Below are 15,726 nucleotides of genomic sequence, written 5' to 3'. Positions count from 1 at the left end.
TTTAATAGATGTCTTTGATTGCAAGTTTCTTAAAGGTCAAGTCCACCTCAGAAAATTGTTGATTTGAATCGAAAGAGAAAAATCAAACAAACATAATGCTGCAAATTTCATTGAAATCGAATGTAAAATAAGAAAGTTATGACATTTTAAAGATTCGCTTATTTTTTAGAAAACAGTTCAATGCGCAACTCAGCGATATGCAAATGAGAGAGTCAATGATGTCCATCACTCACTATTTCTTTTGTTTTTTATTGTTTGAATACAATATTTCAATTTTTACAGATTTGACAATGAGGACCAACTTATCTTAACCATAAACTGTTAAAATAATGGTAATTGCACATGTTCAGGGAGAAATAAAACTTTGTTTCACTTGACAAGGAGGATAAAATTAGAATATTTCATATTCATGTAATAAAATACAAAAGAAATAGTGAGTGGGTGACGTCATCAGTCTGCCAATTTGCACACCGACCAGGATGTGCATATAACTGTTTTGTGAAATTAAGCGAAACTTTAAAATGTCATAACTTTCTTATTTTACATCCGATTTTGATGAAATTTTCAGTGTTTTGCTTATTGGATTTTTCTCCCTTTTTTCAAATCGACTTTTTGTTGGGGTGGACTTGTCCTTTAATAACAGTTTGTGACAATCAAACCCAACATTTCTTCTGAAACCTGTCAAGGAATTAATATGGAAAGCCAAATAAAACAGTGATAAGCTTTGAAATCAGACAAAAGAATAAGTTAGAAATTTTTTGTTGGGGGGGGGGGGTGGGGAGTGGTTGCCTTGTTTCATACATGTTGATATGTATTACATGTTCATGATAATTGCAATATATATCACATCGAGTGCTTGTTATTGTAATTTTTTCTCTTTGAAATGTGTAATACAGTGGAACTTTTCTTTTAATAAATACTAAGCTTTCGATAGAACAAAAGTGTTTTTTATGAGCAGATGGTCTTTTTAAATAGGTTCATGTAATTCATTGAGAATACTACTGAATGGAAACACAGTTTGTAGTATTTATAATTGGGTAGTCTTTCTACACAGGTGATAGATTCGACTGTATTTTAATCACTCACTGCATTTGTGCATGTCACATTGTCAATGAAAATAGCATTTCCAAAGGCTTAAAATTTTAATTTAATGAATTCAAATTTCACTGTTGTTTATTACATTGATTAGTTACTGTAGGTGAATCTGGCTGGTTGTTGTGGCGTGCACTTGTAATCCAAGATGCATGGGAAAGTTATTAGATGATGCAGAGGTTCTAGCTCTGGTCACATCTTTCAGATGGTGAAGTTAAAGGTCAGCCCAAGACATAAATAATCATATACATACGCACACATGCATTGGCTTTGGAATTGCTGGAGTTGACATGCACATCTCAAACATCACAATATACTTACCCAAGGTTCAATTCTAACATTTATTTATTCTAGATCTTATTTAATTACATGTAAACTATCATTAAACATTATTAATGGCAATATTATTGGCTTAAAAAAACATGGCAGTTGATAACGAGCTTAAAGATGTAAGAAATCAAAGAAAATTAATCTTATTTTGAAACAAACAATTACCCTTACATTTCAGATCTTTATTATTGCATAGATGTTTCCCAGATATATAACATTAAACTGTAATGAGAAAAGGATTACAAATTTCCGACCATAGAATTGTAAACAGAAGAGGAAAATAAAGTTACACTTTATAGAAGAGCAAGCAAATTGTTGTCCCAGCAAGACACTCTTCTCCTTGAGAGTGAGATGACTTTACCATATAAGAAGAATAAACAGTGCATGACATAAATAACTTTGAGGTACATATAATAAAAAAAAAGAGTGAGGCTTTGGTGAGGAAAAAAAACCAAGGCCATTTTGTTTTTACTAAATGTTAATAAAGTTTTATCTTACTAAATTCTAACCTACAACTAAACTGACATTTCTTCGTACAAATGATATACCCCCCCCCCCCCACATAAAAACCCTCTTTATCAAAGGGGTTGAAGATTGGGGGAAAGGAAGGCTACCATAATTTAATTCTGACTGGATCCATGTGCTGCTGAATTCTAGATTATTATGGTTCATTGGAATATCGACTATATAAATGTTACAATAAAAATACAAAATCAATGGCTTTCCCATTGTAAAGGTTTGTATGACCCAAATTCACAAAAATTGCCCATTAAAACTGTACATCCCTGGGTGACTGATGATCTCACCTGACCGTGATCAATAAATCCAGTTATTCTATGTGCCACAAATAGAGAGGGCTGTACATTGACATACCATAGACTCTTTGTGTCCAGGCTCTTCATATGGATCAATAGGCCTTTAAACCTAAAACCAATGCACTTTTAATTTCTAATAGTTAATATATGGAAACTTCCATTAATCAAATCTAGTTTAGACATATAGAATCAACTTCATGAACTTCTATTTATGGGCAATTAGATAGATATAGCTCAGAGGTTTTCTAGTATTAATACTCAGATAGACTGATCTCATAATGGATATCTGATAGTAACCTGGAATAATATAACAAGTATTTCATATACTTTTTTTTAAACAAAAGATACATATAACAGAATGAAAAGGGTCAATGAGATATATATGACAATAATTTAAGGTCAAATATTTTCTATTGCAATGAAAAAGAAATCTAAGTTCCAAAAACTTCATTATATCGAGTTTTTGGTAAAAAAACTTCATGATACAATGAATTAAAATAAAATGGTATAGCTCGTTTAATACTTGCACGCATTGTGGTTCCCGCATGGGCACGCACTGATGCGTACCAATGTGTGAAATATGCATGCAAGCTTGCGGATAGGTGCATGGCAGTGCATGAAATGCGTGCCAAAATTTTCAACATGTTGAAAATTTTGGCACGCATTACAAATTTGTGAATTGTTCATGAATTATGCGCAACCTATGTGCAACTTAGTCATGCCACTGCGTACCACTGCGTGGCATCGAAATAGAAATTTCCTGGTGCAAAAAGTAGTAGGCAGACCCCCCCCCCCCCGGGTTAGTGGCACGCAGTTCACAACAGGGTCGCGCATACTTTGCGCATAGGCTAAGCATACTTTACACATAGTTCACAAATGATATGCGCAAAGTTGTGAGTGTAGACCACGTGATCACCAGAACGCTGGAATATTCAAATTTGCGCTAGATACGTCGCAGAATAGGGTGTCGAGAATATTTGCTGAAAGCACGTCGGGACAGTGCGTGAACACTGCATGAACTATGCGCAAACATGTTGTGAACGTGTCGGGACAATGTGTGAACTGATATAGCAAAGTCGTACCATTAAGTGTCCCGCACTGGCACGCATCAATGCGGGGCAATGCAGGCACCACAATGCGAGCAAGTGTCAACCGGGCATATGAAATATTTGAAAGTTTTTAAACACATACTGCATCATAAATGTTTACACTCAGGACCATGGAAATGTTCTATACAAAACTTACTGTGCTCTTACACGAAAATTGCACCACGTCATTGCACATAAACCTTAAATGGAACATTGCTTATTTCCTTCTTCCATGTAATTTAATAACAATCCAGCAGTATAGAAGAGTTTCGTCGATAATGACTATGCTTTAAAGATGATTGTGTTTATGAACAATGTTTCAAGTTAAAAAAATGGCAGGTCTGCATGGCTGGCTTGACTCCAATTAAGTACAATCCAATGTGAAGTATCTACAGCAGTAAACCATACTTTGTGCATGTATAAAGCCCAGCATACACAATACCAGGCCATTGCACTAGGATCCAACTGGAACAAACTAAACCAAAGTTACCAATGGCAATCTCATATCAGTGCAATTGCATTGCAGACCAACACAAACATTGCAACAGCTCTGCAGCGCGCTCCATCTTATGGCCCCTCTTCTTTTGCGCATATATCGTCTGCGCTACAACAGCGCAGCAAATTGGCCATGACACCATCGTCTGGGAAAAATCTGATTGGCTGAAATGAGCACAGAAATCACAGAAAACTGCAGAAAGATTTGAAATTTCAAATGTCTGAGATTTAGTGTGCCATTTTACTGCAACAAAGTGGTCCGCCATTGCAGCGAGTTGTAGGTTGGTGCACACTCTGTAATTTTGTTGCAATGGAATCTTGGTGCAATTGGGTCCCAGACCCATAGTATGCATTGAGCTTACGACACACACCCTCCCTGGTTCAGACACATATTATGGTGCTATAGCTCTTGTTGATATTAGTATTCAAATTAAATTCTCTGTCTAATGAAATGGGGACTATTTTCCTTTCTGACAAGAATGTTGCAAAGCCAATGGCAAAATCAATAGTCCATTAAATGGTCAGTTTATCACAATAAGCTTCAAGGACAAATATTGTTATTTACTATCTTTAAAGGACATAGAAAGAGTCTAAAGTTGATATTTCATTCCAGAGACCTCCATCAAACAATATCCTGCTGTCACCTTGCATCTGTTTGCTGACTTTGAAGACTCTCAATCCTCTCCTGTATATGCTGTGATAATACTAGTCAAGGATAAACGTAGGAAATATTTTCAACCATTGAGACATGTGCCTCACATCACAGGTTAGGTGTCTATGGAAAATGTGTATATACTGAACACAAATCTTGCTTAACTTTATTAAATAAAGTATATACAGTATGTATAATGTACAAGTGCATAAAGGCACATTGAGTCATAGTCTACAGAACTAATCAAGTATGTGTAAGAGATTGTAATTATCAAAATATATCTTTCTATGAGTAATATTTGAAGCTCAAAATTGGAACATATTTTACTGACAATGAACCTCTCTCACATATCAAAATTACTTCTGGTGATTTAGTGAATTTTAAATGTGATTTTAATTAATTTAGGAGGGCTGCAAATGCTCTTTTGTGAAGAATCTGAACTACTTATTAAGAAATATTGATATGATTCCTCATAAATTTTCTGCAGTACTAATGATTATCATCATACATAGAAAGGATATCAGCCATATCATAATCTTCTGCCTCTATTGCTTTCTGTAGATTTTCTTCCAATTCTTGTAGTTCTTCACTGAATTTGCTTTCAGTTGCACTTGCCAATGTCTGTAAAATAAAATACAAGATCATTGAATGTTGCAGCAATTAATCTGAATTTAATTTATTCACAAATTAAACAATTAAAACTTCATGAAGAAGAAGAAATCTAACAATTCTTTAAACAACCGTAAGTCATTCAAATATTGTTAGATGTGTTGTAACTCCACACACAAAATAATGAAATCATACATCTGAAATATCCCTAACTGGGTATGATTCAATTGTCATCGTCATTAACTCTTCTTAGATCTTCATTCCCTTAATAAAAACAAAATCTCAACTCAAACAAGAGTAACTAGCCCTTGTTCCTGAGAGAAGCATTCCTGTCTTTAAAGATGTCAGGATTAATATGGTTTTGGTTTCAGAATAATCTGAGGGCTTGGATAAGATGGATTTTATGTTTTAGCAGATTCTCCAAATGAGTAAAGAAATCATAGGCAGAGCGAATGTCAGGGAATCTTAACATCACATCAACATTTTACATCTGAAAATATAAACGCATTTATTTATGAGTAATAGAATCTCATACCTTTGGTTGGTGACTGTCTTTCACTTCATCTCCTATGTCCATTCCTTCTTTATCCTTGAACTCCTCTAACACAGCCAAAACCTCAGGTATAATCTGAAGATCATGTCGTCTGCTCAGCCATCCAATCAGCAAGGTACAGGATTGCTTCTCTATTTCAAGCTTACGGCAAGACAAGGTAGACTTCATGGTTTCTGTGTCCTGAAGAACTGTGCTGATCGTAGCCATCATCGTCTTGGCCCTCTCACAAAGCTGAAGCTCTGTAAAATAAATGGGAGATACCATGTTTCTTACCAGGAGTTTTGAACATCCCCAATGCTTAACATCATCAGAAGCCCAGAAGCAAATTATCATCTTAAATAAGAATAACCTCAAATTCAATTAATGGAATCAATAAAGACAAGTGACAATCTATGATTTTACAATGAAACAGAGGCTACAGGCTGTTAAACAACACACTACTGAGATGTTCAGTAAAGGAAATATATATATACACTGTATGGATACAGGACAAACAAGATTGTTCTATATATTTAACACATTTCCAAACTAGACATTAAAAATAATATCAAAGAGCAGCTTTCTGAAAACATAAGACAAACATGGATGCCAACCCATTAAAAGGTATATTCAGTGAAAAGAAATAGTACTTTCAACTTTCTCCAAAAGACATGTGCATAATATGATTTTTTTAAAGTATTTTTCTTAAACCTGAGGCACTTTTATTCTAAAAAGGATTAAATGTTGTAAAAAGGGAACAGTTGGCATCTCTGGACAAACAATTATCATTTAGGAGTTTAAGATCACAAAATCAATTCAATCTTTCTTCTTCTGCTGACTAGGAAAATAATACTATGCCATTTCGACTCACCCCATTTCTTTTCTTCCTTGGCAAGTTCTATTTTGAGTTTAACCACTTGATCCTGCTGATTATTGAGTGTAGTTTGTTGATTCTTAAGTTCTTCTGAGACAGATTCAACCTGAGTCTGGTGTGAATGACCCTCATCCATCTTGATCTTAATCTCTTCTGTCAAATGTTTAGCCTCCCCAAATTTTCTCACTGAAAATACAACATTGAATAGAATCATTCTCTCTTTACATGCACAATATAATTCATTCATATCCAAGATTAAGATTATAGGTATTGCTAACTCTCTTTATTCTCGTAAGCATAACAAGAAATAGAAACACTTCTCAGTATAAAAGAAACACATGTGTATCAACATGTTTATATATTTTTTTTACTAAACCAAAATAGGAGTAGTTTTATTATGAATGATAATCACAACATGAAACTTTCAGACTAATATTTTCAATCCACAACTCGTATCTGTTTACCCATTTAAGTACCAAAATGAGCTTTTTAAATCTGAATATATTTCAGACTGAAAGTCCATGCTTGTAACATACTTACTTGATACAGCAAATTGCTTTGCTTCCTGCAGTGTTACAATGTGATCTTCAGTATCAGTGACCTTCTTCTTCAAGGTTGCTAGCTTGGCTTTATCAGTCAAGATCTTGGCACTTGTTGCCTGCATCTCCTCTGTATTACTCATTACTTTCTCTCGTAAACTGTGGATCATTAACAGATAATGTATGGTTCTCTTTGAGATGAAATATCTTATTGTTTGACAGTGTTATTTTAATGAAAAATCTCATATTCAACAATGACACCGTAAAATCATAGTTTCATTTAAAGATTCTGTCACATACAAGTCAGTGCTTACATGAATAAGAAGTATCTCGTTAGGAATTTCTGGAGTATACTTCCAACGTATACCCAATAATATGAATTTAAAGTAAATGCATATGCTGCCTTGCTTACCTTGTAATGTTAGAAGTAGGTTCAAGATCTAAAGAACAGTTGGGTATACTGCAACCATTGTCTTCTTCCTCTTTATCCTGGTTCAATGAACTGATGGTGTTTTGAGATAATACAATTCTTGACATCAGATCTTCCTCTCTGAAAAAAACCACAAATGTTAATATGGTACCCCATTAAACAGCCTGGATAAAAGGTATTGATATACAAGAATTGTTAGTTTATACAAATTTTGAAATGTGTTGTAACCATTTGCACTATAGTTAGAAAGACAGAGAACAATATTGAGTAAAACTGTTACCATCTCCTCATATTTGAAAGGATTTTGCATATGGGTACAACTGATAGAGCAGGAGTTATTATACTGATGACCAATTAATGTAGAGGGCAGCAACACACAGCAGTCTTGCTTTTAGGAAGGTCCACTCCGCACAGATTTTGTGACCACTTAAGCTCCGCCCCTCACTCAGCGCACTTTTTTTGTAGATTGTAGAGTTGATTTATTTTCATTTGTTCAATTTTACTATTTTTTATGGTTAATGAAAACTCCTAGAAAGTATGTTAAATATTATTTTAGGAGTTGTACATATTTAAAAAAAAAAGTAAGACCAAAAATAACCATGATTTTTGTAGTTTGCACATCAATAAAAATGCATAGTCTGATGACATTGTATTACCGTTTTTCTGCTAAATTTCGCTGCCCCTACCAAAAATACACCAGCCAACACCAAAGCCAATACCTTGATCTTCTGGCATGGCTGCTCTGAAACTTCCTGAGACACACGGGTGCGCGTACTGCGCAAAGGGAATGCTGGCCACACTAGCATGACTGGCAGGATATTTCGACGCGACTTAGCCAGACATGGACTTGATCTGTCATTGCTGTGGCACTAGAGCAGTTAAGCAACAATATATGTTCAAGGTTAGAATCCTAATTTTCCCTTACAGTGTAGATCGGAGTCTGAAAATATAAAATTATTATGTGATATCCACATATCGGACCCAACTTTTCTGCAACCCATCAGGCACTCAGATATCGAATACGGCCACCAGCCAAGCTCAAGCCCAGATAAGTCCTACTCCTAGTCTAAAGTTAGACCTAAGTAACAGACCAAAATTAGCTGGTCCAGTATCGAGCCATGTATGTTTTGACGGGCCTTGACTTGTGATCTATCAAGAGGCGAAAGTATTATGTCACAGCTACTATTTTCATTCTATAATTTCATTCAAATTTGTGTTAGCATGCATGCAAATACCAGCCAAACGTATCCTACCTCCGCACCGACCGGCCGGCCGGGGCGCCAGCGCGGTCAGCCATGGCACTACACTCAGCGATGGCACTGCCGCTGGATTAGGTAGGGGCATTAATGTGGTGCAGCGAAATTTAGATGAAAAATGTTCAACCTCACGTATGTTTGTTATCATATTAATAATAATAATAGGCATTTATATGGCGCCATCTATCTAGAAATAATCTATACCGAGGCGCATTGTTATTATCATTACCCTTTAGCGTTAGCTCGAGATGCCTTTCAGCCCTCAGTGAATTCAAGGAATTATTCCTGCCGGGTACCCATTCACCTCACCTGGGTTGAGTGCAGCACAATGTGGATAAATTTCTTGCTGAAGGAAATTACGCCATGGCTGGATTTGAACCCACGACCCTCTGTTTCAAAGCCAGTTTCAATATCATATTGATATGCAAAAGTCATAAAATCGTTATCACCACCACATAATATTTTAGGAAAAATATAGGAATAAATATTGCATATTTTTAGCATGATATTTGATGTAAAAAACTTCCGAGTGAAGATGAGGAAATAAAAAAAAATCAACTCTACAATCTACTAAAAAAGTGTGCTGAGGGGCGGAGCTTAATAGCAGTCACAAAATGAGCTGGGTTAAATCGGGGTGAAATCAGCAGATTGGTTTATTTAATGGCAGAATTCAATCCTGTTTACTGAAGATTTAAAAAAAAAAAGACAATCATTTAGTAATATTCTTGATTTCAAAATGTGATACATTATTATTCAATTGTTTGTATATTTTTGTGTTTCTATTATTTGAATCTAGTCTTGTCATAATCTGTTAGTTTACCTCCATTTTGCTATTAATCCCCGAGTGTCTTGTGTTGGTTCATGGTTTGGTTGGCATGCCTACCAAATTGTGCGTGCACTTATCGAGTGAACCTTCCTAATAGCAACACTGCCGTGTGTTGCTGCCCTCTACGTTCGTTGCTGATGACATGAAAACTAAATGGATCCCATGAATCAAAGGAAGAAAGCAGACCAAGAAACAGGAGGAGACAACTTTTTCATACATACCTGGCCAGAGCTTCATCAAATGCATTCACCTCAGCACTGAGCACCTTCACATTTTCATCTAGAGCCATCCTATCCTTAGTCAGTCTATCTTCACGATCCTGCACATTGATTTTCTCTTCTTCTATAATCATGATTTCTTTAGAGAATTCACCCTTGACTTCATCAATGGCTTCATCTTGTTTATCAATCTCACAGCGTATTCTCTCTTCTTCTGATCTCAACTTACATAGTTGTTCTTCTAATGCAGCTATTTCATCCTGTAAGAAATATTCAGCAAATATCTTTATCGAAACTGAAAACAAAACTATAATGAAATTAAGAAACTTAAAACATCTGAAAATATATATATATAATGATACTAAATCATAACGTTGCATCAATTCAAATTCAACTTTATTTCCCAAAATAAAAAATTACATATACAAAACATTGACATTAAAAGATATTTTACATGTGGAGGGGTCAACGGAAGCACATCAGCTTGTATAAATTGGCTCCATACTGATGACAATCATATTAATACAGGTAAAATTAGTACAAAAACCATAACAATAGCAATTTCAATATAATCATGTATTTCTCAAGAATGAAAGACAAACATTCTACTTGTAATCTATCTTCAAATGTTTATAATAATCAGGTTGATCCTCCTTGACAAGTTAATAGCACTAGAAATTATGATTCTGACCTTTTCATTAGGTACCCTACAAAAAAGTTGTGTCCATCAATTCTGCTGCATGCAGAATTTCACAGGGGCTTTCCTAATCCACAATAGATAATTAAAAGTGAAAAATAAATACTGAGCAGGAATCATGCAAAAAGCCAGATTGAAAGGAGGCTTTGAGGCACAGACCATACTGGCTAGTAAGATACTGACCTGCACTGTGGTTTTCTGCAGAGAAAGTTTGTCCTTGGTATCCCTGAGATCAGCTGTCTTCTCATCAATCCTGCTCCACAGCTGGGCCTCTCTCCTTTCAACATGGTTCTTATCCAATAAAACATGGCTACATACAAAAGAATGATACCCAACATAAGAACATCATATGGCTCAGAGTTCATGAGAAAAGTACACATACTTTCATTCATGAGATTTTGATGATCATTTTCTAATTTCAGCAGATATGGATTGAACAAACATAAATATGGAGTTTGTAGTCTTTGTTATATTATCTTATGAGATTTAAGACAAACATCACTTCCACTCTGAATGAAAGTCAACTATTCATTTGAAATTCATAATGATCACCTTCCATCTTACCCCATAGCACATTCCAATTCTGTCTTCTGCATATCTAGTTTGAGTTTGTTTGCCTCAGGGTCTCCTCTTCTCCCCTCCTTCATTTTGCTGATGATATCTTCTTGTTGGTTCTGTAAATCTCTGATAGCTAGAATCCACTCCGATCTCTGTCTATTCTTCTTCTCATAGATTGTGTGTCTGGAACTGAAGATATCATCCACAACATTGTCTAAAGTCACTTGAGGGATGCTACACAGTTCTTTCTCTAAAGAACTGCATTCTTTGGTCATAATTTCAGCTGGAAGATCAAAGGGGTGTTCACTATTAGTGTCTGAATTTGGCTTGGAAATGTTAGTATTAAGAGGGATTTATACATATTCTATTATTCAACAAAAATATTTCATTTATAAACAAACCTTTGATACTGTTTTGTTTTATTCAATTTAATGAAAAAAATATGAAAAACGAATGCAATTGCACCTTTTAAAAGCAAATGGGGCAAGTTTCTGTTTCTGTTTGTGGAAACTCCCGTAGGAACTCGGCAGGACAGCATTTTTTGCTGGTAAACGCCAAGCTGGTATATAACCAATTATCTTGGAAACATTTTACGTCTAGGTTAATCAGTCATAGTGGCTGACGTAATAGACGACAGATATCACTCTTGGGCCTTTTTATCAAAGTGGAGACAATGGCAGAGTTGGGATTCGAACTCACAACCTTGCGATTATGAGTCCAATGCTCTAACCACTGGACCACACGACCCCTAGTCAAAGTCAAATATATGTCTAAATCATTTGCAAAATAAGTTATACCAACTGAAATACTGAAAGGACAAGTCCACCTCAGAAAAATCAAACAAGAATAGCGCTGAAAATTTCATCAAAATCGGAAGTAAAATAAAAAAGTAATGACATTTCAAAGTTTCGCTTATTTTTCACAAAACAGTTTTATGCACAACTCAGTGACGTGCAAATGAGAGAGTTGATGATGTCTCTTACTCACTATTTGTTTTGTATTTTATTGTTTGAATTATCGATATTTAAATTTTTACAGATTTGACAATAAGGACCAGCTAGACTGAACCATAAAATGTTAAAACAATTGTAATTTCCCATGTTCATGGAGGAAGAAAACTTGTTTCACCTTCCAATGAGGAGAAAATTAGAATATTTCATATTTGATATAATTAAATACAAAAGAAATAGTGAATGACATCATCATTCCCCTCATTTGCATACAGCCAGGATGTGCATATATCTGTTTTTTTTAACTGAGCAAAACTTAAAATTGTCATAGTTTTCCTATTTTACATCTGATTTTGATGAAATTTTCAGTGTTATGCTTGATGGATTTTTTTCTCTGTTTGTTCAAATCAACTTTTTGTTGGGGTGGACTTGTGCTTTAAGAATTGGATATCAAATGACATCATATAAATCATGATCAATGAAGCATCATGTGTTTCACCAAAATGAATGATCACATTATGATTAATAATCATTCATGTATGGCTGATCACAATTTGGGTCTACAAGAATAACAAAGGCTATACCCTTCTCTGTCATCTAATTCATTAGATTTTATGATAGCCAGGTTGGGAATTTTGTTATTTCCAGCATTGTTCATCTTTTCCTTTTCTAGTATGTATTGCGTACAAATAATTCCCTGTGACACTGTATGTCAGCTGAGGACTTGGAAGGTTACAATAGACACTGTGATTTTATAGATCTGTTTCAATGAGTCATCTTTCACTAGCTGCCACTAACCCTGTTCATAATTTTCATCATTGATTGCCTGAGACTGTAATGCCTGTAGTTCATCCAGTCTACTCTGTTTCTTGATCATGCTGTACATTGTCCATAGTCTCTCCTTTCCCAGATTATTAAGTTCTTCACTTAATACTTCCTCTGCGAGTCTGCAAATAGTACAAAATAATAGATTCCATTTCTATAGTACTTGTTGAATATAAAGTTTCCACAATCTTGACACAAAATTACTTAATAATTTGAATTTAAACAGAATGTAGAAGTAAAAAATGTCAACATTTTCACTTCAAAAAGCAATTATTCACAAAATCTTCACACTACAAAAATAAAAGTAACCTTGCATTCTTTTGCAATCATAATTCCTTTTCACGTGTACATTCTCTTATGGTACTAGTCTTCTTTCCAAAGAGGTCAATATTTCAAAATTCAGATTAATGTCTTTTTTTCTCATAAAATATGAATAATGTGAATGAATAGCAATATAGCCCTATCTATTATTCAGATAATCTGTTCTAGAAAAATATTATTGATCTGATTTCCTCTTTTCCCACCTGAGCTGTTGTTCACTTGCTGCATGGGATTCAAGAAGAACCTCTAATGTGTCTTGTAAATCCAATTCAATGTTATAAAGGGAACTTGATCCTTCATCAGGGTTCTTTGCACCTACTGCATCTGAGCTACTTGAGGAATGCTCTGCTGATATATGGGAGTCATCTGGAATAGCACTACACTTGATGTGGTCATCATAAGTATCTAATTCCTTCTCATTCATTCCTTGAGTGTCATTTGATGATTTCATATCAAGGTCTCTGTGATCCTGTTTTATCTCTAAATCTGAATCTAATTTTCTTGGATCATCCTGAAATGTATCCTCCTTGTATACAGGGTCATCCGACTTCATATTGATATTACATTCATCTAGAAGGGCCTCAACGTCTTTGGAGAAATCAATTCCTTCAAGATCTGTCCCTTGCGATGCCCGTCCTCTACTCTGGTCAAAACATGGTGTAAGAGGATCCAGCTCAAAGTCCACGTCCAGATCTATCTCATTAACTACATCAGGAGATGGATGGCTAGGACGAGTCTTTTGGCATGGATCAGGATCATCTGCCAGAGTCTGCGATATTGCTTTGTCCTTTGATGTTGCAGGTGGGCTTGATAAAGCAGAATCTGATGAGCTCTCTGAAAGAAACCAAAAGCTCAACTATTTGACAAAAATGCATTTGCTAAATGCTGCAATATCAATCTTTTCGACTTTATCTACATCTTTTGAAAGAAGATCAAAAATATGTCATTTTCATTGAAAATATAAAATAAGTAAGGTATTACCTAATTATGCCACCTTTTGTTGCAGAGGCATAAAACAAAAGAATATAAGTGGCAGTTGGTGGCTGCCCACAACAAACCACCACCTTAAAATTCCTGACTATAAGTACCAAATACAAAGGAGCAATACACTTCTCATTTTCTGACATATTCAAGGTAACTTCGAAATTAATCATTACTTTCTCATAATCATTCAGTAATAACTTACTCCCATAATTCTGTCATAATTTTAAACCCTTCAATACTTGTACTTACGTTGTGTGTCTCTTATAAATCCAAAGGCAGATATTGATTGTTCATTGCATTCTTTCTGTTCCTTCCTTGGTTTTGAATCATCTTTATTCGTCTCTCCCTGCCCTCCACTGATCTTCATTCCACTAAACAGTGACATTGTCAATCTATACACCTACATGTAGATTAAGAAATACAATTATCGTTGAATGACCAAAACAAAGTTTCACAGTCCTGACCAAAGTCAGTATCTGATTTACCTTCTGCTATTTCAATAAAATGTGCATATCTGTGTGTGGCATTTTTTTCAAAATTAATGTTGATATTTTAGCGTTTTTAGAACAGCAACTGTTAAGAACCACAAATTAAATTTAATTCTTTTTTCAATAACAGTTAAAAGCTACAGAAATCCTTCATTGTGATTGGCTAATTGTAAATTTGTTAATAGAAATTGTACATTTGTTATAATAACAAGTCTTTATGAAACGGGATCCAGATGTAAAATAAGAAAGGTATGACAGTTTCTCATATTTTTCAAGGTTAAAGGCTTTATAAAAAGTAGAGAGTTGAATGTGTCACTCACTATTTCTTTTGACAAAGAGACCCTCCTGATTGAACCGAAGAATGCCAAAAAGAAAAAAAAAGGTAATTCCATGTGTTCAGGATGTAATAAAACTTTTGTTTCACATGACAATGAGAAAATTGATATTTCATACAATAAAATACAAATAAATAGTTAGTGGGTGATGTCATCAGTCCCATTTGCCAGTTTTTTAGCCGGTAGAGTAAATTATACAAAATAAGGCAGCCATTTGTCTTTGAACTAACAAATTTTGTAATTAGATATTGTTAGAAATAAAACTACAAAAGATTACTTTTTTCATCCCATTCCATGCTTAAGAAGGGGTATTTTGACCAGGAACCTGATCAAAATAAAATTTTGATGTAAAATTGATCCAATAAAACAGCATGTATATATGCAAACTGTGTAATCTTAGTGAAACTTCCAAGCAGTCCGAAAGAGGAGTGTCCAAGAAACTCTGGTATCTTTTCTTTTATTCAACTTCACGACTTCAAACTTTCACAGTATGAAAAAGAAGAATTGCTCTTTCAGATAAGCTATTTTTTCTAATTTTTGTTGTTGGAGATTAAATTACTATTATGGCTATTTACAGAGAACCTTACCTGGCAACTTATTGGTGGTTTTGGGGTGGTAGGTCACATATGGTAGTGGATTGTATCAGCGAACACTTTTCATGAATTCAATCATATCAACCACATTATTCTCATAAAATTCACCAAACTTTCACCATAAATACACAAATACCTACAAAATATAAATATGTAAAAAAAAATTGCAGTACTTAATCGTATTTCTTTTTCACGATTCAGCTTCCAATTGGACCCCTC

The 15,726-nt window shown here is 34.7% G+C and overlaps 1 protein-coding gene across 1 annotated transcript; it reads right to left on the bottom strand.

Moving 5' to 3' along the window:
• Positions 1-4,946: 4,946 nt before the first annotated feature.
• LOC129265595 (disrupted in schizophrenia 1 protein-like) lies at positions 4,947-14,918 on the bottom strand. Its single transcript, XM_064101711.1, has 12 exons — positions 14,900-14,918; positions 14,341-14,491; positions 13,311-13,941; positions 12,760-12,908; positions 11,018-11,294; positions 10,637-10,763; positions 9,760-10,016; positions 7,439-7,576; positions 7,028-7,185; positions 6,485-6,673; positions 5,617-5,873; positions 4,947-5,093 (listed from the first exon to the last, which is right to left on the bottom strand). The coding sequence occupies exons 2-12, from the start codon at positions 14,474-14,476 to the stop codon at positions 4,962-4,964; spliced, it is 2,451 nt and encodes an 816-aa protein (XP_063957781.1). The 5' UTR covers positions 14,477-14,491; positions 14,900-14,918; the 3' UTR covers positions 4,947-4,961.
• Between the last annotated feature and the right edge of the window lie 808 nt (positions 14,919-15,726).

The sequence above is a fragment of the Lytechinus pictus genome, chromosome 7 (genome assembly GCF_037042905.1).
Source record: "Lytechinus pictus isolate F3 Inbred chromosome 7, Lp3.0, whole genome shotgun sequence".
Lineage (NCBI taxonomy): Eukaryota > Metazoa > Echinodermata > Echinoidea > Temnopleuroida > Toxopneustidae > Lytechinus > Lytechinus pictus.
This window is presented reverse-complemented; position numbering and strand designations above follow the sequence as displayed.